At 47.1% G+C, this 26337-nt stretch overlaps 1 protein-coding gene across 7 annotated transcripts in view; it reads right to left on the bottom strand.

Moving 5' to 3' along the window:
* The window catches only part of STIM1 (stromal interaction molecule 1), a 179625-nt gene that overhangs the window by 37955 nt on the left and 115333 nt on the right, over window positions 1-26337 (bottom strand). For all 7 annotated transcript variants that reach the window (XM_050968508.1, XM_050917830.1, XM_050969267.1 and 4 more), the window contains one exon: window positions 24439-24554. In XM_050968508.1, the coding sequence (XP_050824465.1) occupies window positions 24439-24554 (116 nt within the window). The remainder of the gene's footprint in view (window positions 1-24438; window positions 24555-26337) is intronic.

Below are 26337 nucleotides of genomic sequence, written 5' to 3'. Positions count from 1 at the left end.
GTCGACTCCTGTACTCCACCACAGCGAGAGGCGGAAGCGGAGTCAATGGGGGAGTGGCGGCTGTCAACCTTGTGCTGTGAGGACACGAGGTAAGTCGACCTAAGATAGGTCGACTTCAGCTACACTCTTCTCATAGCTGAAATTGCGTATCTTAGGTCAATCCCCCCTCAGTGTAAACCAGGCCTAAGTTACCTTTTTCATTTGTTCACAAATCTTTCTGTTTGACATTTGGTAACACCACATCACATTAAGACTCAAGCCTGTAAAAATGTGCCATTTATAATATCCTATCACGTATAAGGTACAGTACACAGATAGTAAGATAAAGATATACAAAAGCAGAGAGGGGAAAGAGCAACTACGCACAAAACACTACAGATCTTTGGAATGAGAAGTCTAGCAGGCAGGACACTGGCAGGAAACAGGATAAAAATGGATTAACACAATCTATTCCTAACCAGGATGTGCTTGCTATACCTCCTGGAATGCATCTGTGCCCTTGATGTATTCATGAAGGGCCAAGGGATGTAAAACCGACAGGATATTCAGAAGGGCATATGAAATGCTGCACCATCCTCTCCTCATGAAGCCCAGGCATTAGGAAAAGTTTGGGAGACGTTCAGATGAGAGATGAAGCCCCCACAACTCAAGATGGTTCTCATGCTGTTAAGAAGTAATCAGTTACAGGCCAGAAAGACAGCACTTGACCAAACCTTGAAGGAAAGGCAAAAAGTTGATATAATTAGCATTTTACAGTAATTTGTGCCACTACAAAGTGATACATGTGTCCTTGTGAAATAAACGGGACAGGAGCAATATTTATTCCATTTACAGATATCTTTGCATAATACTGACAGACCCCGGTCATCAGCGGGCAGGATCAAACCTGGGGCCTCTGGAGCTTAGTGCATGAGCCTCTACTGTATGCGCTAAAAGCCAACTGGTTGTTAGCTAAGGGTGTACAGCAGACTCATTGAACTCTCTCTAAGTGGTCTCAGTGCCACTAGATGGGATAGAACACCACACCCAGAAGGTGTGTGGGTTACATACTTCCCCTAGCTGAGAAACACATCCCGAGCTGCAGAGACTTCGCAGTTGAAATCTTGGATGAGCCCCCACTTGTAATGCCGACAGATCCCGGTCGTCAGCATCAAACCTGGAACCTCTGGAGTTTAATGCATGAGCCTCTATGAATGAGCTAAAAGCCACCTGGCTGTAGGGCAGACTCATTGATTGCTCTCTCTTTAAGTGGTCTCCATGCCACTAGATGGGACAGAACACCACACCCAGAAAGGTGTATGGGTTACATTTGCACCTCTACTGGGATCCAGTATAGTCAATAGACTTCTACGTCAATTCATTCAATCCATGCACCAGGCAGAAGACAAGAATGATGGAACTGAATAGTTCTACAAAATCCAGCTGCAGACACTGACATGGAGCCAAAACATGATGAACTGCTGATTAAAGGAAGTGGAAGAGGAGGATGTTGACCAGCCCACAAAGGAGAGAGAGATGGATGGGGAATGAACAAAGGAAGTCCTTAACGATTCAATATTTGGTTTTTGTTCTGGGAATCAGTATATTTTCGTAATCTCTGTATATCAATGGACCTCCAGGAAACAGCACACTTGGGCCCCTCTAGCTCAGCTAAACAGGATTCAAAACAAGGGCTGAAAACCCTGGCACTCTCTCTGCCAGGCGCTGATATCAGATCAGATCAGTAGTTGCTGCCTTCAGTGATCAAACTGTCCCCTCAACTGCATACAAGAAACACGTCAGCAATTTATTTATAATCTACGCAGCATGAGAGAAAGAAAAAGCCAAATGAACCCACTGCTGCAGTGAAAGAAAGAAATACCACAGAACTTGGGGGGAGACTGAATTCACTCATGCTTACGTGCCAGTGAATACGGAAATCACGGCTTTGAGATGAAACATTACAGTCCATGGAAAGGCATGTGTAGCTTAATCTGAGAACGACATCATCAAGCACTACGTGAGCACACACAGCAGGAAGCAGACAAGCAGAAGCAGACCCTGGGAAACGTGACAAAGAAAGCAGCACGTATCAATGAGTAGGCTGAGTCACCTGAATGGCAGCGCCAACTGGGAGACTCAAAGAATGTTCAGCATAAGGAAAGCTCACAAAAGGCTTCAAGCCAAGAAAAGCCACCATGTGCAGCAACTGTTCTATCCTGCAGAAGTGGAGAAAATGAATGAAAGGGGAAAGGGCCACAGTGAACCTTAGCAGACAAACTGGATGAAATACCACATTTCACCATCTGAGGGACAGGCTAAATACTGCTGAACCTCTGCCACCTGTGGAGGGCTGAGTTAGAGAATGCAGCAAACAAGATTCAAAAGAGAAAATAATCCACATGGGTTCAGTTTACTTGTCCTTGCAATCTGAAGTATGAACGAGAAAGATAGGAACATACTTTGTAAGAGGTGGAGAGGGAGAACACTATGCATAATCCAAGGAAGCAGTATTCAATTTTCTACCAAGACCGCCTAAAGGAATATTAGGATTAGATCTCGCTCATTTCTTCTATAAACGCTAAATGAGTAAGGGAGATGGGTGGAACAAATTGAAAAGTGATACCACCAGCAGTTGTTGACTCACGAGCAAGCTTTTCACTCTGGCGCGGTCCTCATTGGCTCAATCTGTTATGCAGTGTAATGCATGATAGACCTTTGCTCCCAGTGGTCATGGTCTATTTACCTTAGGGTTCTCTATGATGCCAACAACAACATTCACTCTGCTGGAAATGAAGCTGCATTAACCTGATGGGATCATTCTTATCAGTGAGGATGAGTAATGATTTCTGGAGTCACTCACGTACACTGCTGCTGACGTCTGTGGTAGGGAAGTGTGATGGGGTGTATTCCCCACATTGGCCCTGAGAGGGTAAATTAGGGCAGTCAGGCCTAATCAACAAATTAAGCAGCAAGGAGAGATGTAGGCTACAAGGAGGCCACTAATTAGAAGCAGGCACAGCTGGGCAGGAACAAGTGGGACCTGTACAAAGCCCAGGAGTTGCAACTAGCAAAGGGGGGCTGCAGGGAGGGATGCCACCGTCACTCTCTGAGAGGAGGGAGAGTGGGCTGGCAAACCCAAGAAGAGAGGGGAGCCAGTTATGTAGGAAGTAGTCCAGGGAAACAGCAGCAAGGGCTAGGACCATACAGGCCTTCGCTGCATGTCCTAGGGTCCCTGGCCTTGAACCCAAGGTAGAGGGTGGGCCTGGGTTCCCCAGCCAGCCACTGGGAAGTGGCACAGGGCGTTGGAGATGCCAGACAGACAGCTGGTCCAGAAGGAGTCTGATTCCACTGGAAGGGGAGAACTTAGTGACCTGGCCGGAGGGCCAAGCCATGGACAGCAAGCTGCAGCTCCAGGAGTGAGAGGGGCTGCAGGGTGAAAGAGACAACGGGTAGAGACAACACCAGAGGAAGGCAGAATCTGGCAAGAGCTAACCCCAGAGTTGCCAAGAGGAGGCACCTCCGTGACAAGAAGTAAGAAGACAAAAGCGATGAGCATATGCAAAATGACACAAGAAATGGATGTGAGGAATCCGCACTACCTGTGCTGAGGAGGGCTATGCTCAGCTTATCTAGTGAAAACTGACTATGGTATTTTCAAGATGCTAGAAACCCAAGCTCTTTTGGAGTAAAACTACAAGCGTAACCCCCATCAGACAGACTGCCGGGAGGTGAGAGAAGGATAACTACAAAAAAGGCCACAAAACTGAAATACTGATTTTGCCTCTTTTCGCAGCACCTGCTCATCTTGGGAACAAGGAACAAAGCTGGACCCTGAAGGCAGCAGATCAATGGCCAGTGGCTTGAGAGCAGGTGTTACTGGCCCTATTCTGAGAATATCCTGGACATGGAAGGTGCGAGCACCAAAGCAAAGTACGATGCTGTTGCGACTACTGGGGAAGATGAGGAGGACGACACAGGAACATTCTGGATATTTATCATAAGGCGATGCAGCCTGGCGAATCATGATATAAATAGACTCCTTCCATTATATATGATTGATGGCTCTTGATGAATTTGATGTTCCTCCCCGATTCAGCTCATACAGCAGCCCCCCGCCCCCTTCCTCTTGTTTAAAACTCAGACTGCAGCTGGAGGAAACACATGCCACTGAAGAGAGTTATGAGCAATGGACAATGAGCACATGACACCCTCAGTGTTTCTGAATGACCAGCGAATGGCCATTCGGAATGATCCTGAGCACCAAGCTTGGCCCACTGCCCTTACAGATGCTTCAGGCGTACCATCTGATTTGTGACCCTGGAGGCACACTTGGAAATTCTCTGGGTGGAAGTGCTGGTGCTCACAGTGCTCCTTCCAGGCCTACGGGCCGGTTAAGGGAGTGTGGGCTCCCACATATCGAATCCTCCCGGGGCCTTGAGAGGGATGTATGTGGGATTGGGTAATCCACCGGGACGTATGGGAGGTAAGGCTGCCCAATATGCCAAACTGCTTTTTAATTGGCACCCCTGAAATAACACTCGATATTTGGATAGGCTTAGGAAACCAGCGGGCCTTCTGGCCACTGGAACCCCCCCAGCTCCAGTGTGTTCGGAAACTAAAGCCAGGAGAAATTGTCACTGTCAATGACCATATTTGCTGGGAGGGCAACAGACAAATAACCACCATTGCCAAACAGCAACAAGGCTAAAAGGGCGTCTGGCGTGTCTGATAACAAAAAGGTTCAGATCCAGCTTATAACTCACCCAAACCCTGAGCCTACGAGTCAGTCCTCCACCAGCAACCCACGATAGAATTTCAAAAGGTCTCTTACCTTTCAGATGGGCCCAGGGTTTGCTGGGAGACTGCCCGCAGTCCTCCGGTCTGGGGAAGTCATCTGTGGATCCCAGACGAGCCCCCAAATTGTTGTGGAAAATTGACCACACGGTTGATTTTGGATCAGACAGCCTGAGGCTCCTTTATTTCATACAAGTATATATGCAGGGAGAATCAGCATGGCCCCACGCAAGAGGCAAACTGCTCTGCTCTCCACAAATTTTACCAAGCTTATAAAGGCTAAAACCACAAGCACGGTTTAACGCACCTTGAGATTTAGAGAACACCCTACTTCAGTGTTTCTCAGGCCTGGTCTACACTACAGACCTAGATCAGTAAAACTACAATGCTCTGGAGTGTGGATTTTTCACACCGCTGAGCAACGTTGTTATACCAACCTAACCTCCATGTAGACAGTGCTATGTCAGCAGAAGAGCTTCTCCTGCCAACGTAGCTACCACCTCCAGGGAGGCAGATTAACTACACCCATGGGAGAGCTCTCTCCCATCGGCTTAGAGTGTCTTCATTAACGTGCTATAGTGACACAGCTGCACTGGTGCAGCTGTGCCAATGCAGTATTTTAAGTGTAGAGGTTCCCTCATATGTTTCTGGTCAGAGACCCCAGCTGGGATGGACTGGCTTCTTGGCATGCTGCCTTGTGTCATGTCCCAATACAGTTGCTGCCATCTCTCTTTTCTGTGCATTATTTTTCTTAGTCAGTTTTGCTGTGATACTTGTGTTTTGCTACCCTTTGCCATTCCCTACCTCACGAGAAGGTTACATGCTGATCAAAGCGAGGATGGCCATGAGGTTGGACCATATGTGCCCTTATGGCTGGGCTGTGTGCCATGGGAGTGAAGAAGAGACATTTGGCATGCAGGCTGCTGGCTGAGCCTGCAGCCACGTACGCATGGGCTGGTCCTGTTGCTGGCTATGCTAAAGGGCACTATAGGAGCAGGAAGTGAAGACAGGCTGCTTCCAAGGAGACACCTGACACTTTAGCCATAGGAGGAGATGCATGTTGGTACAGCAGAGGGTAAAACAAATCTGGAGTCATTCAGCTTTACTCCTGCCATTGCTACTCTTCTTTTTCACCAAAAACTAATCTGGCATCCTTAAAGTTGAGGAATAATCTCCTATTGTTTGTCAGAATAGGGCCATGTCTACACTCCAGGGACTACATTAGCATAGCTATGCTGCCTTATACACAGCCTACACCTTCGATGCAGGCACATCGCCTTCCTAAGCAACGATAGCTAGGCCAACAGAAGCATTTTTCCATCGACCTAGAAATGTCTACACTGGGGGTTAAGTCAGCATAGCTAACCCTGAGTGATGGAACTATGTCAACCTAAATTTTAGGTGTACACCAGGCCTACGACTACCAAAACTTCAGCAGAAATTGGCCAACAGAAAAGCACAGGCCAAAATACAAAGGGAACATATCCTGAAAGGTCTGAGATAGGACCATTTCTGCAGTTCTATAAAAATAGTACAATATTCACCTTGCAAATTAAAACAAAAAACTAATTTTAAACTGGAGCATCTTATTATCGGAATTTTAAACAATCACCCTCTTTGTTGATAAACAAAAACTGAAGCCATCTGCTACACACTAAACAATTAAGGTGCTTATATAGCAATAAATCTTAGCTATTGCTTTTCTCAGACTACCAACATTTGATTAAATACATTTAAAGTACGAGTTGCTAGAATGCAAACAAACAATGCAAAGCTGTTATCTAAGTGCAAAGAGAGAAACTGAATGGATCCTCTGAGGAAGGCCTGTCTCTGTATGTGATGAAGATGGTTCTAAGCACTGCTGGCGTATGAATACATAAAGAGGTATACAGAAATATTTTCATATTCATGGCCTTAAGATGCAAAGTCAAGATCCTGGTCAATATTCAGTCACACATCAACTCCCTGCACATTCAAATACCTTTCCAACACTGGCAAGCACTAATGGGAGCTTCTCCTGCCTAGATTTCCTTGAAGCCGACAAAACAATTCCTCATTGGGGTGGCACTATTATGCCACCACAGCCTGATGTCTTTCCCCAGGTACCCACTGTCAATTTGTTTCTGTCAAGAGTTGGATAAGGGAATAATAATATTTGTTACATAATTACAAAAGGGCACTGGTGGGGGAGAAAGGAGGGAGCCCAGCGCTGGGGTGGCAGGGGGTGCAGGTCAGGGGGGGGAGCCCAGGGCTGGGGCAGCAGGGGAGTGCAGGGGGGAGCCCAGGGCTGGGGTGAGGGGCAGCCAAAATTTTTTTTGCTTGAGGCGGCAAAAAACCTAGAGCCGGCCCTGAAAATAGATCATAAAGAAGCCCAATTAAATCTGATTAATCTTCCAGTCTTAGGCTACATCTACACTACCTGCCGACTCGGCGGGTAGTAATCAATCTATCGGGGATCAATTTATCGCATCTTATCTAGACACAATAAATCGATCCTCAAATCGATGCCTGTACTCCACCTCGGCTGGAGGAGTAAGCGGAGTCGACAGGGGAGCCGCGGTGGTCGACTTGCCGCCATGAGGATGGCCAGGTAAGTTGAACTAAGATACTTCGACTTCGCGTAGCTGAAGTTGCGTATCTTAGATCGATTCCCCTCCAGTGTAGACCAGCTCTTATATAGGTATCCTCCCTTCTCAAGACTGTCTGATGGCCACTTTTATCTTAGCTATTTCTAAGGGTATGTCTACACTACGAAATTAGGTCGCATTTATAAAGTCATTTTTTTAGAAATCATTTTTATACAGTCGATTGTGTGTCCCCCCACACAAATGCTCTAAGTGGTGGACTGCGTCCACAGTACCGAGGCTAGCGCTGACTTCCGGAGCATTGCACTGTGGGTAGCTATCCCACAGTTCCAGCAGTCTCCACTGCCCATTGGGATTCTGGGTTGAGATCCCAATGCCTCATGGAGCAAAAACAGTGTCGCGGGTGGTTCTGGGTACATGTCGTCAGGCCCCCCTCTCCCGCCCTCCCCCTGTGAAAGCAACGTTAGACAATTGTTCCGCTTCTTTTTTCCTGGGTTATCTGAGCAGACACCATACCACGGCAAGTATGGAGCCCACTCAGCTCACCGTCACCATACGTCTCCTGGGTGCTGGCAGACGTGGGACTGCATTGCTACAGAGCAGCAGCTCATTGCCTTTTGGCAACAGATGGTGCATTACGATTGGTAGCCATCGTCGTCATATTCCTAGGTGCTCTTTTAGCCGACCTTGGTGAGATTGGTCAGGGGCGCCTGAGCAGACATGGGAGTGACTCAGCCAGGTCATTCCCATCTTCTGCCAAGCAGCCAGGAGATGATGATGGCTAGCAGTCCTACTGCACCGTCTTCTGGCGAGCAGCCAGGAGATGATGATGGCTAGCTATTGTAATGCAGCATCATCTTCTACCGAGCACCCAGGAGATGATGGTGGCTTGCAGTCGTACTGCACCGTCTGCTGACGGCCTAAGATGTAAAAGATAGATGGATCAAAACAAGAAATTGACCTGATTTGTTTTGTGAAATCAACGGCCTGCTAAACCCAGGGTTTTGAGTTCAATCCTTGAGAGGGCCATTCTGTGTGACAGTTGTTTGTGTTTCTCCTTGATGCAAAGCCACCCTTTTTGTTGATTTTAATTCCCTGCAAGCCATGTTGTCAGTGGCCCCTCCCTCCGCCAGAGCAATGATAGACAATTGTTTCACGCAAAACCAGGTGTGGAGGCGACGGCAACATGGTGACAAGAGGGACATGGTCATAGATGTCTCACAAAGTATGGGCCAGGCAATGTGCACATCATGCTGATGAGCTCTGCAAACACGCTGGCCAAACAGGAAATTAAATTCAAAAGTTTGTGGGCCTTTTCCTGTCTATCTGGCCAGTGCATCTGAGTTGAGAGCGCTGTCCAGAGCGGTCACAATGGAGCACTCTGGGATAGCTCCCGGAGTCCAATACTGTCAAATTGTGTCCACACTACCCCAATTTGACCCGGCAAGGCCGATTTCAGCGCTAATCCCCTCGCTGGAGGTGGAGTAAAAAATCGATTTGAAGAGCTCTTTAAGTCAAAAAAAAAAAAAGGGGGGGGGGCTTCATTGTGTGGACTGGTCCAGGGTTAAATCGAAGTAACGCTGCTAAACTCGACCTAAAGTCGCAGTGTAGACCAGGCCTAATGCATATTAAGCTTCTGTACATATAAGCTTTAGCTAAAATATTTAACAACAATACTATCATGCAGATGTAACTATATGAATGGCTACAAGAGCTCCAGAACCAACCATCTCCGTTCTCTTGCATTATCTTAACACAGGAATAGGGCATGGAGCAGAGCCAGTCTCTGGTCAATGAGCCCAGCTGGTCTGCAGGAGGCTGCCTGACTGGTTGGAAAAGTCAACAGACTGGCTCTTCAGCCCAGCAGCTCTTCAGTGGCTACTCTATGCATTTGCCCAAGGCTGAGATAGCTCCTGCCTCTGCCTTGGACCCAGCCCTGCTCCTGCCCTCCCTTGCTCCACGTAACCCGATTCTGGCCCTTGGCTCGGATTCCTGACTTCTAACTCTGGCTCTGACCCTGGGCTCCCATTCTTGGCTGTCTACTCCAGCTCTAACCACTGGCTCAGCTGCCCACATCCTGGTCTCTGACAATAGTAATACAATTCTCCATAAACCAAGGCCATGGAGGAGTTTCATCGGCGTGGAAAAATGTAATAATCCATTTAACACATTCACTCACAAAATCAGTAAAATAATTCAGATGAATATTGACCTTAACTCCCATGCCGGTCAGTTAACCACAACATCCTCTTCCCAAGAAGTGCAGTGCACTAAATTCTGCTACATTTCTGCAGGTATCTTGTCCCTAATCCCTTTTATCTAGGAGACCAGAACTGCAAGGCAGAATTTTCACATCTATTATTCTACTTTCCACCCACACTCAATTGCTTAATCCTTCCTCCCCGTTTCAGTTTCCTTTCACTATTCTTGATAGCTACTTTCCCAGTAATTTTCCATTACTGATGCCTTGACAGCCAGATTCTAGACTCTCCTTAGCCTGAGGCTGTGTGTGTTGCACCAGTGAAGTATCTAGTTTACTAGCCGCACCCTGGATTTGTATCTTTCATCTCTGAATTATCTTATATTTCCAGCTGCCAAGAGTCCTTAGCATTTGACAACGAGTCCTGCTTTTTCAGTTGTATGCTCTCCCAAGACAAGATTCCAGGAAAATTCAGAGGTAGCAAAGTCATTCTAAACAAAGGGCCTTTTTGGTTTCTATAATCTCTTCCTTGCTTTAGTGTGGTTGCCACAAGAAGGAGAACTGAGGTTACCAAGATGGTCTCCCCTAGTTAATCCCCAGGGGCGCCGAGAGCGGGTTCAAGCCCCCCAGCAAGGGTGGACCGGCTAAACAGAGCCAACGAAGCTGGGGAAGCCAGGCCCTGGGCCCCCTTCTGGACCGCTGGATCCCGGTAATTTGTACCAACTCCCCCCTCTCCCCCCACCGTCAGCCCTATTAATCCCAACAAAGGAAAATGAGTGTGAGTTACTGCTTGCCAAGGCAGTAATTCAAAGGATCACAGATCAAAGATCTAGCCCACAGGCATCATACTGTACGTTTGAAACCTGTGAGTTAATTTACCCTCCTGTTTTGTGCGCTTTCACATCAGTGTCGACATTCAGACACAGGACAGTAATTGTGTCACCATGGCAAATGCTGTGGAAGACCCTGAAATCTAAATCTAAAGATTTGTCACCCCTTTGGTGGCCCAACAAGCCTATGGGTAGAAGCATTGCTCTGGCCTCTCCAGATGGGCTTCACAAAGAAGGCCTCTGTAAGGGGGAAGGAAGAAGTGCAGGGGGGAGGAAGGCAAGGGAAATGACAGATGTAACGAGTTTTGATAAAATGCATGATCACCACTATTTGCCATGACTCATCTGTAATTCCACCCTAGTGGTACATGCCACACACCTGTTCACACATGTGTAGACACTAAGCACACTAATTTGCTTTTAAATCGGTTAAGTGGAGTTTTCTTGACAGCCATTTTAATAAGCTCCTTCCTCCAGTGATAAACTGTTTCCCTTCTCTACAATGGAAAACCTCCCTTAAATTAGCATTTACGAGAGTCTGAATTTTACAGTTGCATTATCATTTGGATTCTGAACTGCTCCCCTGGATGCACTTTCTAGGTACTCCACACAGTATTTTAGTAGGTGCTGCACAGCAGATGAGAACCATAGGCTTTCTTCCCAGCTATATTCAACTAAGTGAAGTGTAAAATCAAGAATCCTCAGGAGAAATCAGAGGGCTGTTCACACATGCAAGTTAAAGATACCATGAGGGTAGGGATTACTAACCTAGGTCCAACTTCCTTCTTTGTATTTACCATCAAAGATTAGCTGACACGAGCTTGACACAGCTCGGTAGTGCAGTATGTTTCCTTGGCATATTTAATACCTCACACTTCTTACAGCACTTTCCTTCCAAGCCTCTCAGTGCAATTTGCAAAGATTAATGTGTTAGGACTCACCATTACCAGGCCCATTTTACTGATGAGAAATGAAGAGAAGTTCAGTCAGTCACCTAATGTCACACATGCCAGTCTGTGGCAGAGAAAGGACTCCTGACTCCAACTGCCATGTTCTAAACATAAGATCACACTTCCTGTGTTACTAGATATGTACAATAGGGGATGTATTTGCTGGCATATCTCCATACATGAGTATTAGTTCCCTGTGCATGGGAACTGCATTTGCTTCAATTTAAATTATACAGAGCCCTTCCAAACAGGATGGTGAAGACTGACACATAAATGCCTGTAACAAACAAACACACAGTACCTCCGCAATAATATTGTAAACCACTCAGGGCTTAGCTACATGGTGAAATTGATCAGAATAGCTATTTTGGAATAAAAATGACTTTATTGCACAATAATTACTCTGCTTTGGGAGTGCACTAATTATTCCAGAACTGACTGACTTTTATTCCAGAACAGTGTGTCCACATGGGGAGCTATTATGGAACAGCTTGTTCCACAATGACTATTCTGGTCAATTTCCTTTCACAGACCTTAAGAAACAAAGCAACTGGCCACGAAGCAGAAAATCTTCCAGTTTCTTAGGCATATTCTGAAATTCTGATTATACATCGGAGCCTTCACTAACTGATTTCTTGTATTTTCCTATTTCCTCTGTTGCCATTTTCAAAGCCTACTCAACTCTGGGATGGAACATGATTAGATCAGAATCTCTCATCAGAGCTGGCGGCTTTCCATTGACTGCCAGCCAAGGCTTGTGTTTACTCTAACACACTCCTACATACACACAGTGCTATTAAGGTGACCCTTTGGGGTGTTTCATCACCATGGCAGCACAGTGAGATAATTTCCTACTCTCAGATTCCATTCTCTTTACAGAGCATACCAGAGCTTTCAGGTATTCTGCACCCGGGCTGCGGAACGCTCTGTGGTAAAAGGAAGACAGTCTTAGCATTTCTCCTTTGCAGATTTCTGCCTCTGTAGCTCAGAGCTTTTGTTTCCAATTGAACACAACTCCCTCTCACTGGGTTTCTTTGTCATTTGCAAGCCACAGACCAGTATACTTTGTTCTGTATTGCAGCTACATTTCCCTTCTTCCACTCTGCTCCTTTTGTGCTCTCACTCTCACAAGGTGCTGTCCTCTCTCTCAGGTTATTGACTCCAAAACAAAGAAGCTGCTGTTAGTCAAAATTAAACACATAACCCGAGCTAGAAAGGTGTCAAGATGTGGCAACACAAACTAAAACAAAAATCTATTTCTCTTCATGCTTTTTTACCCAATTGATGGAAGGGAGACCTTTGGGGACTGAAAATGTCTTCCTGATTTAAAGAAGCAAGATCAGCAAGACTCACATTATCACTGACTGATTCAGTACCTCAAAGTGGAGCACTCCACAGAGTCACACAAAATGTTATAACATGTCCACTTTCTTGGATTAAATCATACCTAATCTGCTATGGTAATGGGCTTCTACACTCATATGTCAGTTTCTATTCTTCCATAGACTGCTGGCAGAAGATTAATAGTGGCCTCAGGTTGCTGAAGTGGCTGGTAAAATGCCCAGTTCCAAATGATCGCAATGGTTTAACTTCACTGACACTGTAACCCTTTCAATTCTTAGTTCTTGAGAACCAGAAACCAAGAGCCAGATCCTCAACAACTCTGACCAATGCCCTTATGGAGAGGAAGCAACCAATATGGCTTTAGGCCACCATTACGGTTCTCTGATCCCTGAGGCTGCTAGGGAGTGGTTAGGTACCCAGAATAATTTAGAGCAGCTTCTGGACTGCTCTAATTTATGCTATCTGGTAAACAGACTCTTATGGGTTGTTATGAAGGTGAAAGATCACTGGATGGAACACAGCGTGTTCTTCTGACAGGGTACTGGGAGAGGTTGGTGTAAAGCTGGCTAAACCAGCTCTCTGCCAACCAGGGACTTTCTTATGCCAATCCTTAACTGAGTTATTAGGGCAGCTTTGTGGACACTTTCCTAGGTTTACCCCTAGAGGAATTCTGTGCCACCGTGCAAGCGCAGAATTAACGTCCCCCACAGATTTGTTTTCCCCCGCAGAGTAATTGATTCTGACAGGGAGGTGAAGGGAAGTCTGCAATTACACCTTTCATCCACCAGAGGCTGATGTGGAACCTGAAGAGAGGGCTGTTGGCTCACTGACTGAAGCAGTCAGCCACAGAGAGGGAGAAGACTGAGGTACGGGATATGGGGGGAGGGCGGGGACAGACAGAGCAGGGCACATGGGGCCACTGAGGAGGGTCACATAGATTGGGGTTCAGAAAGGCTAGTGGCAAAGACAGACTGGAGTGGGGATACAACAGCTAGTGGGATGACAGCATTTAGCCACAGGCTGAATGAGAGTCGGGGGTGCAGAGACACAAGGAGTGGAGGAGAGGAGTGGCTGAGTGGGGGTACAGGAACACATGAGGACAAGGGGGAGGAGAGGTGGCTGAGTGGCAGTGCAGGGACACATGGGGATGGTGGAGGAGAGGTGGCTGAGTGGCAGTGCAGGGACACATGGGGATGGTGGAGGAGAGGTGGCTGAGTGGGGGTACAGGAACACATGAGGACAAGGGGGAGGATGGGTGGCTGAGTGGCAGTGCAGGGACACATGGGGATGGTGGAGGAGAGGTGGCTGAGTGGCAGTGCAGGGACACATGGGGATGGTGGAGGAGAGGTGGCTGAGTGGGGGTACAGGAACACATGAGGACAAGGGGGAGGAGAGGTGGCTGAGTGGCAGTGCAGGGACACATGGGGATGGTGGAGGAGAGGTGGCTGAGTGGGGGTACAAGAACACATGAGGACAAGGGGGAGGAGAGGTGGCTGAGTGGCAGTGCAGGGACACATGAGGACAAGGGGGAGGAGAGGTGGCTGAGTGGCAGTGCAGGGACACATGGGGATGGTGGAGCAGAGGTGGCTGAGTGGGGGTACAGGAACACATGAGGACAAGGGGGAGGATGGGTGGCTGAGTGGCAGTGCAGGGACACATGGGGATGGTGGAGGAGAGGTGGCTGAGTGGAGGTACAGGAACACATGAGGACAAGGGGGAGGATGGGTGGCTGAGTGGCAGTGCAGGGTCACATGGGGATGGTGGAGGAGAGGTGGCTGAGTGGGGGTACAGGAACACATGAGGACAAGGGGGAGGAGAGGTGGCTGAGTGGCAGTGCAGGGACACATGGGGATGGTGGAGGAGAGGTGGCTGAGTGGGGGTACAGGAACACATGAGGACAAGGGGGAGGATGGGTGGCTGAGTGGCAGTGCAGGGACACATGGGGATGGTGGAGGAGAGGTGGCTGAGTGGGGGTACAGGAACACATGAGGACAAGGGGGAGGAGGGGTGGCTGAGTGGCAGTGCAGGGACACATGGGGATGGTGGAGGAGAGGTGGCTGAGTGGGGGTACAGGAACACATGAGGACAAGGGGGAGGAGAGGTGGCTGAGTGGCAGTGCAGGGACACATGGGGATGGTGGAGGAGAGGTGGCTGAGTGGGGGTACAAGAACACATGAGGACAAGGGGGAGGAGAGGTGGCTGAGTGGCAGTGCAGGGACACATGAGGACAAGGGGGAGGAGAGGTGGCTGAGTGGCAGTGCAGGGACACATGGGGATGGTGGAGCAGAGGTGGCTGAGTGGGGGTACAGGAACACATGAGGACAAGGGGGAGGATGGGTGGCTGAGTGGCAGTGCAGGGACACATGGGGATGGTGGAGGAGAGGTGGCTGAGTGGAGGTACAGGAACACATGAGGACAAGGGGGAGGATGGGTGGCTGAGTGGCAGTGCAGGGTCACATGGGGATGGTGGAGGAGAGGTGGCTGAGTGGGGGTACAGGAACACATGAGGACAAGGGGGAGGAGAGGTGGCTGAGTGGCAGTGCAGGGACACATGGGGATGGTGGAGGAGAGGTGGCTGAGTGGGGGTACAGGAACACATGAGGACAAGGGGGAGGATGGGTGGCTGAGTGGCAGTGCAGGGACACATGGGGATGGTGGAGGAGAGGTGGCTGAGTGGGGGTACAGGAACACATGAGGACAAGGGGGAGGATGGGTGGCTGAGTGGCAGTGCAGGGACACATGGGGATGGTGGAGGAGAGGTGGCTGAGTGGCAGTGCAGGGACACATGGGGATGGTGGAGGAGAGGTGGCTGAGTGGGGGTACAAGAACACATGAGGACAAGGGGGAGGAGAGGTGGCTGAGTGGCAGTGCAGGGACACATGAGGACAGTGGAGGAGAGGTGGCTGAGTGGGGGTACAAGAACACATGAGGACAAGGGGGAGGAGAGGTGGCTGAGTGGCAGTGCAGGGACACATGGGGATGGTGGAGGAGAGGTGGCTGAATGGCAGTGCAGGGACACATTGGGATGGTGGAGGAGAGGTGGTTGAATGGCAGTGCAGGGACACATGGGGATGGTGGAGCAGAGGTGGCTGAGTGGGGGTACAAGAACACATGAGGACAAGGGGGAGGAGAGGTGGCTGAGTGGCAGTGCAGGGACACATGGGGATGGTGGAGCAGAGGTGGCTGAGTGGGGGTACAGGAACACATGAGGACAAGGGGGAGGATGGGTGGCTGAGTGGCAGTGCAGGGACACATGGGGATGGTGGAGGAGAGGTGGCTGAGTGGGGGTACAGGAACACATGAGGACAAGGGGGAGAAGAGGTGGCTGAGTGGCAGTGCAGGGACACATGGGGATGGTGGAGGAGAGGTGGCTGAGTGGAGGTACAGGAACACATGAGGACAAGGGGGAGGAGGGGTGGCTGATTGGCAGTGCAGGGACACATGGGGATGGTGGAGGAGAGGTGGCTGAGTGGGGGTACAGGAACACATGAGGACAAGGGGGAGGAGGGGTGGCTGAGTGGCAGTGCAGGGACACATGGGGATGGTGGAGGAGAGGTGGCTGAGTGGCAGTGCAGGGACACATGGGGATGGTGGAGGAGAGGTGGCTGAGTGGGGGTACAGGAACACATGAGGACAAGGGGGAGGAGAGGTGGCTGAGTGGCAGTGCAGGGACACATGGGGACAGTGGAGGAGAGGTGGCTGAGTGGGGGTACAGGAACACATGAGGACAAGGGGGAGGAGAGGTGGCTGAGTGGCAGTGCAGGGACACATGGGGATGGTGGAGGAGAGGTGGCTGAGTGGGGGTACAGGAACACATGAGGACAAGGGGGAGGAGAGATGGCTGAGTGGCAGTGCAGGGACACATGGGGATGGTGGAGGAGAGGTGGCTGAGTGGGGGTGCAGGGACACGGAGACAGAAGCAGACATGTCTGACTGAATGGGAGAGGTTAAGGATCAGCATGGGGGAAGCTCACCAACTCCCTAACAATCCCTTCTCCCCGCAATCCCGCCCCCCCAAAGAAACAGCGAAACTGTTCCATACTATTCCTACTCACATCCAACAAACCTCCAGGTTCATTCCCAGACCCCTTCCTAGCAATTACTTCCTTCTTCCTCAGCTACCCTGACTCCCTCAAGTCTTTGCACTGCTTCTGAGAGGTGTGGGAAATACATTTCTGTTTTGTGGTTTAAATGATTACTTTATTAAAATGCCTCAGAAGAAATCTATTTGTCAAAACAAATTACCTGAATCTTTTTTTATTGTCTCTGTTGTTACAGACACACACACTGATGGGTATTTTGAAATAAATTATCAAAATAATTGAAACTGGTGTGATTATACTGTGTTATCTTGACAAATAAAATATGCAGAATTTTAAAATGTGGTGTGCAGAATTTTTTGTTTTTTGGCGCAGGATTCCCCCAAGAGTACAGGTTGGAACACCACAAAGAATTTGTTCCCACAAGTGAATATTTAACTGCCCAGCACACTCCTGCTACATTGCAGTAACTTTCTGAATTTGGTTTCAATATTGAGAGGGATGAAGCTGAATCAGATCCAGAAACTCAGAGCAACTTGGCTGCATTTAGCAGCAGGAAAACCAGGAATTAATTAGCTCTATGTTCTTGATTTCTAATCCAGCTATTACGCTTTCTTTTTTTCTTTTGTTACAGCATTAGAAATGCACAGTACATACTGACTCACTGAAATAAAGCGCATGAAGTAACCAGACGGTTTCAACTATACACTGGACAGATGCTGGCTCTGTTTAAAAACTGAATCAAGCTATGGAGGATGTAAACGCATTCTCCAAATAAATATCCAAGACACAAAAATCATCTCTTAAAAATAAAAAAGCACTGGGACATTTCTAACTCAGTAATTTTATAGAGACTTGTATAAGAAGTGACAACACAAAAATAAGGACTATGTGCACTAAATGCTACACTGGCTGCTTAATTTAAAAATGATTTAATGCAGTAGTGAAACACACAATGCACAGGAACATGGGAACTGCCATACTAGATCAGTCCAGGTGGTCCAGTATCTGTCTCTGATAGTGACCAGTACCTGATGTTACACAAAACCTCACAGCACACAGTTATGGAATAGCCTAGTTTCTTCTTCAGCTTGCCAGTAGTTTGCTTAAGCACTGAATGATGAGGGCTTATAGCTCTTATTAAAAAAAAAAAAGTTTTAAATCCTTTCTAATATAACTATCATCTATAGATAGAAGTGGAATTCTCCTAAACTCTTGACCTTGATGATCTCTTGTTGGCAGTAAGTTCCATAGGAGAATTGTGTGTTGTGTAAAAAAATATTTCCTTTTATCTATTTTGAAATTTATTCTCTTAATTTCATATGTCTCCTCATTCTTATATTATAGAATCAAAGAATCATAGAAGCGTAGGATTGGAAGGGACCTCAAGAGATCATCCAGTTCAGTCCCCCGCACTACTCAAGGCAGTACTAAGTAATAACTAGACCATTTCTGACAGGTGCGTGTCTAACCTATTCTTAAATACTTCTGATTATGGCAATTCCAAAACCTCCCTAGGCAATTTATTCCAGTGCTTAACCACTCAGACAGGAAGTGCTTCCTAATGTCCAACCTAAACCTCCCCTGCTGCAATTTAAGCCCACTGCTTCTTATCCTACCCTATCCTCAGAGGTTAACAAGAACAATTTTTGTCCCTCCTCTTTCTAACAATCATTTATGTACTTGAACACTTATAAAAGCAGGAAAGAATCTTGTGGCACCTTATAGACTAACAGACGTTTTGGAGCATGAGCTTTCGTGGGTGAATACCCACTTCCTCAGATGCATCTGACGAAGTGGGTATTCACCCATGAAAGCTCATGCTCCAAAATGTCTGTTAGTCTATAAGGTGCCACAGGATTCTTTGCTGCTTTTACAGATCCAGACTAACACAGCTACCCCTCTGATACTTGAAAACTTATGTTCTCATCAGAGATCTGAGGACACAACATTATTGGCTGAGAAAATCCAGCTACAGGACAAACTTCCAGAAGAGATTAGGCAAATCCAGAATCTGTCTTTACCTTTCTCTTCGAAAAGGTCTTTCTACCATAAGACAGTGACAACACTGACACCTCTTCTAACCAAAAAACCCAACCAACTCATGCCACCCACCTTCAACCAAGCCAAAACAACAACAAAAATCTCTGAAACAAATCAAGCTTAAAAAATAAACAGTAAAAGTAAATTAATATTTTTTACAAGTCCCAATCAGAGTTTTACCCCACAGAAGGAAACGTGAGAGACTCCATGAAGTCCACTAGGGACTTTGCTACTGATATCAATTTTATACAGAAGGTGCATGGTTACTATAATGCTGGATGGGAGTATAAAACCTGAAGAGACATTGATATTATGAGAACATGTAACTGGAGCACCCATAAGAACATAAGAATGGCCCTACTGGGTCAGATCAAAGGTCCATCTAGCCCAGTATCCTGTTTTTCAACAGTGGCCAGTGCCAGGTGCCCCAGAGGGAATGAACAGAACAGGTAATCATCAAGTGATCCATCCCCTGTCGCTCATTCCCAGCTTCTGGCAAACAGAGGCTAGGGACACCATTCCTGTCCATCCTGCCTAATAGCCATTGATGGACCTGTCCTCCGTGAATTTATCTAGTTGTTCTTCTCTCTGCCATTCAATATTCTATATACATACCTCTGTCATGACCTCTTTTAATTCCTTTCCTCTGGAGGCTAAAATTTTAACATACTGATCCGTGCATGTGAAAATAGGGCATCATAACATAGGCCTTACAATTCTACCTCTCTCTTGATCACTGTTAGTTTCATAGTCACTCTTTCTTCAAAGGCACTTCAAGTTACAGCTTATTTTACTGTAGTTACTGTCATGAACTCTGACAGAACAATATAATAAAGCTAATGGATTTTTAAGCAAAGAAGTTGTTTACAGGATTATTAATGGGGCTCAGCTCGATACTGCTGTTCAGTGTAGGTGCAGGTAATCTAAACACAACTCACTTGAGTGTAAATATTTAAAGTGGATAGTACATGTGGGAGTGATAATGAATTTTATATTTGGTTAATAAATTCTATTGCTTTAAGCAAATAACTTCCCAACTGCCATCAAACTACTTGCCAAATATGCTTTTAATTATTATAGAAAAAGATAGCTTCATTGAAATTTAAACCAAAGGAAATCTGGACTGGTCTATCCCAGATGGAAGATACTTACGGAATAAACATTTAATAAAAAGAAAAAAATATCAGGCCATGAAGAAACTAACAAATATTCTGACACGTGCAATATTCTGGTTTAAAAATCTGTCCTTTTATGGATAAGCTGCTGCTTTGATTGGCACGGGAACCGCCTTTCTATTTCAGCCAATTATTCAATTAAGGCTTGAACGGTGATGACCACCTTCTGGGAATTATTCATTTCCCAGCAGAGTCCACAGGAACTGAGAGCAGCAATGGAACAACAAACCGCTGCACTAGCATCTGAAGTGTGCATCTCCATTAATAATCTGCTGTAAGAGGAAACAAATCACAGTAACAGAACATTATCGCAGGGTCTCAGGCTGGGACCTCTGCCTTGTTCTGTATGTCCCATTGCAGCAGCTGAGACTGGCTGGGATGCTGTCACTGCTGCTGCTGGGACTGGAAAGCAGAGCCTTCTCAGAACAGACTTCTCTCCTGTGGATTCTGTTCCTCCAGTCCTAGTAGATCACCAAAGTTAGCATGAGTATTAGTATGGCAGTGAAGATGTACGTGAGGCTTACCTGGTGACCTAGTATGGCTTACGTACTTTTGTAACTGTGTGACCCGAATGACACAAGATGCCTATCTGCCCTAGCAAATGGAACCAGAGAAATATTTATTCAAGTAAATATCTTAAGATTTCACAAGTTTTGCTGGGTCAGGCCTAATTAGTACTTGGCTGGGCAGCCTCCAAAGAAAGCCTAGGGTAGGTAATTCAGCAGGGTGCACTCGTCTCTCAAGTCAGTTCTGACCAATGGCACTGCGTGGTACAAAGGGCAATTTTTTGTGGGAGGAGACATAAATCCAATTTTTTAACTGCTTGTGGTGATTAAAAATCTTATGGTTCTTTTCACAAGAGTAGGGATGCTAATGCTGGTATCCAAGCTAAAATCATTGGTTAATTACACTCTGTATCCCTAAATTCCCCATATAACTTCACTTAAATATGACCTGGAAACTCCTTGGATCAGGGACCATATTCAGCATGCAAGACACAGAGGTCATGAAATAAAATAATGTGTTCAGCCCCTGTTATTGTCCACCCCAGGGGTGGCTGGAGTGACTCCCAAGTCTGAGAAGTGCTTTCGGATCCTTTGGGAGAAAAGGTGCTATGTAAACGTATGCTCATGAGGTGATCACTGCTGTCTGACACTGTTCTTTCCCCTTGACAATAACTCTTAAAGAAACAAGCTAAAGTATCTTATAAATTCACCAACAAGTTAACTATCTTCCCTATGTCACATTAGATATATCAGAACTTTACCTTCTCAAGGTAACATGCAAGCAAGCAGTTCACTTCCTCCTCCTCTGTTGTGCATTCCAAAAATCAGTCTTTCTGGTACAGTTTTATTCACGTACTATGAGAACCGCAGCCAAACTGATGCTAAACCAACTGCATTTATGTAATCCCCAAAGCATCTTTGCCACGTTTGTGTTACTTTATGGCACTTTCCTCTTCTCCCTCATTTTTCAACACTCTGATTAAGCACAGGACCATGATTTTGCAACAGGGACAATGTGGGGGTTGGTTTATAATGTAACACATACAGCAAGTCAAGTTCAGTCATCATCAAGTCCCAAGGATCTACCCAGCGACAGCCATGCTGGACAAGCCATAGGTGACCAGGAGTCTGATGGAGCCTCTGCACCAGATTTCATAGTTTCATTAGTGAACAAACTTCTGGCATTAAAGACTGGAAAATTCCAGCCAAATATGTTCTGCCTTAATGAGCAAACACTGTATCATCTGTCTTGAAATCTCCACTCCACGGAGATTTTTTATGGCTTTGGCCTTATGTGATTGAAGTGGGAAGCTACATTTGTCTAATCCAGACTGTGGCTTTTCCAGTCCTCCTAAATTCTTATGTGGCCCCAAGCACTGCAAATATCAGAATGTCTTCAATGAGCATTTCCCTTTTCCTTGTCTGCAGACAAGAAGCAAGCACAGTGTTTTGGTCAACCATAAGAATGAAAGTGAGGCTGCCCAAGCACGACAGCCTGAACACAGAGGTAGGTTTTGCATGTAGCTCTGAATGGGGTCAGATTACTCAGCTTTAGTTTATCTGGCAGTGAGTTCCATAGTCTCGATCCCACTCCAGGGAGTTTTGTCTCCTGCACCCACGAGCCTCATCCTACTGGTTGGCAGTCTCACACTGCCAGGCAATGTAGCAGTTGTGGGAGGCCACCTTTATTTGACTGACAAAAAGGAAACTTGGTGCTTAATAGTAATTCCTTTGAATTCACTAAATCCAGCAGTGGGCAAACACCCACTTTACAATTTAACTGGTGGCCAAGCACTTCCTGAAACACAGCTAATCACTGATGTCTGTTCAAACCTGGCAGCTTTGCAACCCTTCGAGAATTAGTTCTAGATAAATAGCTCTCTAAATATATAAAATGCAGTTTTAACCTGGAATATTCCATTAAATTAACCAGGTTTTATCCTTTATTTCAATTGTTAATCATTTCCAAGGTATTGCCTCCATCCATTTACCCAGTGACAATTCCTAACCGCAAGTTCTGTACCAGAGACATGCTGACCTTCATCTATTCAAATATTGCAATCATCGCATTCAATAGTGTTTGTACAGCAGTCTGAACGTAGAAAGGACTCAGCATTACAATGTTATTATGGTGATTTTAGCAGGACGGAATATCACAAATGAGGATAAAGCTAATGATCGCATTAATGGCTAAGAATAATGCAGCATTCACTTTGCACTTAAAAAACACCTTTCATCAGACAATCTAAAAGCCCTTTGCAAACATTCATTCTCCTAAAACTGATATGTTGTCAGTTATCTCCAGTTCAGAGATGGGGAAAGTCCGGCACAGAGATTAACATGTTCAAGTGCACATCTTAAATCAGTGGTTCCACTAGAAATTCATCCCAGGAGTCCCTGCTCTAACCATTAGTCTGCAATGCCACTGACCACTATCAAAATTTTCAACCTTAGAACATAAACTCAGTAGAAATAATGAAAGCAGAACTGTCTCAAAATAAGACCTTTTTAACATTGGGGAGCAGAACTGGCTGTTCTGCTAACTGTTTAAATCTCATCCAGCAGGTAGCAAACCTCAACTCGGCTGATTTCTGGGCAGGCAGGGCTTGCATTAAGGCAACTCTCACTGAAGACCTGCCACAAAATCACTGGGAAGAGAATGCTGGCTGCCTTTTCACTCTGACATTATCTTTTGGTACGAGAGAGTAGAGGGTTTACATCTTGCCCAGTTGGCTAAGGGTCACGGATTCCACAAAGAGAGGGGCAGAGAAAACTCAGACTGGGATGGGAGAATGGACCAGGAAGCCCCAACTTCTCTCTGGAAGGTACAAGAAGGGTAAGTGGGGAAAACAAAGAGCATGTACTGGGTTAAAAAGGAGCAGAACTAATGTAGCCTGCACAGAGCAATAGATACCAATATGTAATGGAAGGGAAAAGACGAAAAAGGGAACAGAAAAACTCTCTATTTTGCGTTTGTACAGGGCCTGGCAAAATGGGGCCTTAATCACAGCGGGGCCTCTAGGGGCAAGTCTACACTGAAATTAAACACCCGCAGCTGGCCTGCATCAGCTGACTTGGGATGTAAAACAGCAGTGTAGACATTCAGGCTCACACTGGAGCTTGAGTTCTGGGACCCCATGAGAGGGTGGGAGGCCCCACAACCCAGGCTCCACCCCAAACCCGAAAGTCTCCATGGCAATTCTGCAGCCCCGCATCCCGAGCCAGCTACCACGGGCCAGCTGAAGCATTGAATTGCTGTGCAGATGTACCCTATGTGCTATTGTACAGAAATAAATAGTGAGAAAGGGAAAATGAGTATAAAAAAGAAAACAAACTGGAAGAGAGGTGATGAGGGAGAATTAACACAAAACACAATGCACATCAACTACATTTCCAGATCCACAGACACCGTTAGTTGGTATGGCATGACAAGAACTCAACTCCCAGCAGTCTAAAATGTCTTCTCAAGTAATCTGTACTGCTGTTTTCCTCATTCAAGATCAGGCTGTTTTGCTTCTGCCACACTGATATTATAGTGCTGTGACAACATGACAAGATCTTTCAAGCAAGGATACATGGCAGCTGCATTCCAAAACAGAGAAAATAAGAGATTTAGCCAGAGACCAGATGCAGATTTCAGAATTCTACAGTGTGTTCTGAACTGTTGTTCCATTGAATATGCAGTGTAGCCCACAGAGACTGTGGGTCCAGCATGCAATGCTACATTTCTGTTACAGTTAGTGTCCAATTCAATAAAAATGCAGGATTGCATTCTGGGACCTGTAGTCTTCAGGGCTGCACCTCCATAGTTAATATGTTGGAAGCTCTGCTTCCATTTTGTGCAAATCAGGCTATTAGCAAGTTACCTACATGAACTTTGGTAGGGAACAGTTTGGTTTCACCTGCACTAGGTACATCCTAGACACTGTCTGGAATGGATGGATTCCTTCCACCCTTCTCTAATGAGCCAGCTCTGCAGCATTACTCACAGAGAGGAGGTCCGAACAGCACTGTGTCCAGGGCTTTCAGCTGCAGCTTCTGCCTGTGGCTCCGATCAGTCATTTTCAGTACAGTTCCCATCATGGTGGCATTGTTTATCGCTAACCTACAGGGAAAAAAAGAGCAAGTGGTCACATTTCAATCTGGAAATGACAATGGGATAAGAATACCAGAGCCTGAGCTGTTGGAGGAGAAATCCAATGAACAGGATCAGGCCACTGTCCTCTCAGGTACCAAGGCAAGTGGAAGACCCTTAGAGAAAAGACGGTTACTCACCTTTGTAACTGTTGTTCTTTGAGATGTGTTGTTCATATCCATTCCAGTTAGGTGTGTGCGCCGTGCGTGCACGTCTGCCGGAAACTTTTTACCCTAGCAACTCCAGTGGGCCAGCAGGTCGGCCCTAGAGTGGCGCCGCCATGGCGCTTGATATATACCCCTGCCGGCCCGCCCACTCCTCAGTTCCTTCTTGCCGGCTACTCCGACAGTGGGGAAGGAGGGCGGGTGTGGAATGGCTATGAGCAACACATCTCGAAGAACAACAGTTACAAAGGTGAGTAATCGTCTTTTCTTCTTCAAGTGATTGCTCATATCCATTCCAGTTAGGTGAATCCCAAGCCTTACCTAGGCGGTGGGGTCGGAGTGAGAAGTCACGGCATGGAGCACTGCTGAGCCGAAGGCCGCGTCATCTCTGGACTGCTGGACCAGGGCGTAATGGGAAGCGAAAGTGTGGACCAATGACCAGGTCGCCGCCCTACAGATCTCTTGGACTGGCACTCGGGCAAGGAAAGCCAGTGATGATGCCTGCGCCCTGGTAGAGTGTGCAGTCACACGGCCCGTAGGGATGTGAGCCAAGTCATAACAGGTCCTGATACAGGACGTTACCCACGAGGATATCCTCTGTGAGGAAATAGGAAGGCCCTTGACACGGTCCGCTCACCACGAAGAGTTGGGGGCACTTGCGGAACGGTTTGGTCCTCTCCACATAAAACGCTAGTGCCCAACGGACATCCAGCGAGTGGAGTTGTTGCTCCCTGCGGGACGAATGGGGCTTTGGGAAAAAGACGGGAAGGAAGATCTCCTGGTTAATGTGAAAGGCTGAGACCACCTTAAGGAGAAAGGTAGGGTGCGGTCTCAGCTGCACTTTGTCCTTATGGAAGACCGTATACAGGGGGTCTACCGTGAGAGCCCGGAGTTCCGACACCCGTCTAGCTGAGGTGATGGCCACTAGAAAGGCGGTCTTCCAGGAGAGGTAGAGCAGGGAGCAAGTCGCTAACAGCTCAAATGGAGGGCCCATGAGCCGAGCCAGAACGAGGTTGAGATCCCATGAAGGGGCAGGGGGACGGACCTGTGGGTAGAGACATTCCAGCCCCTTCAGGAATCTTGCCACCATAGGGTGGGAGAAGACAGAATGGCCATCTCCTCCCGGATGAAAGGTGGAGATGGCCACTAGGTGAACCCGAAGGGACGATATCGCCAGATCCTGGACCTTGAGGGACCAGATGTAGTTCAGAATATTGGCAATGGAAACCTCCAGAGGAAGAAAACCCTTCTCCGAGCTCCAGCAGGAAAAACGCTTCCACTTGGCTGAATATGTAGCTCTAGTGGAAGGCTTCCTACTGCTCAGGAGAACCTCCCAAACCGGGGTAGAGCAGCGTAACTCGGAGCTGGTCAGCCACGCAGGAGCCACGCCGTGAGATGCAGAGACCGAAGGTCCGGGTGACAGAGTCTGCCGTGGTCCTGGGTGATCAGATCCAGGTGAAGAGGCAGGGGAACTGGGTTGGTTATTGAGAGGTCCAGCAACATGGAGTACCAAGGTTGCCTGGGCCACGCTGGGGCTATCAGAATCACGCGAGCCCTGTCCCTGCGCACCTTGAGGAGGACCTTGTGGA

Source organism: Gopherus flavomarginatus, chromosome 1 (assembly GCF_025201925.1).
Source record: "Gopherus flavomarginatus isolate rGopFla2 chromosome 1, rGopFla2.mat.asm, whole genome shotgun sequence".
Taxonomy (NCBI): Eukaryota; Metazoa; Chordata; order Testudines; family Testudinidae; genus Gopherus; species Gopherus flavomarginatus.
This window is presented reverse-complemented; position numbering and strand designations above follow the sequence as displayed.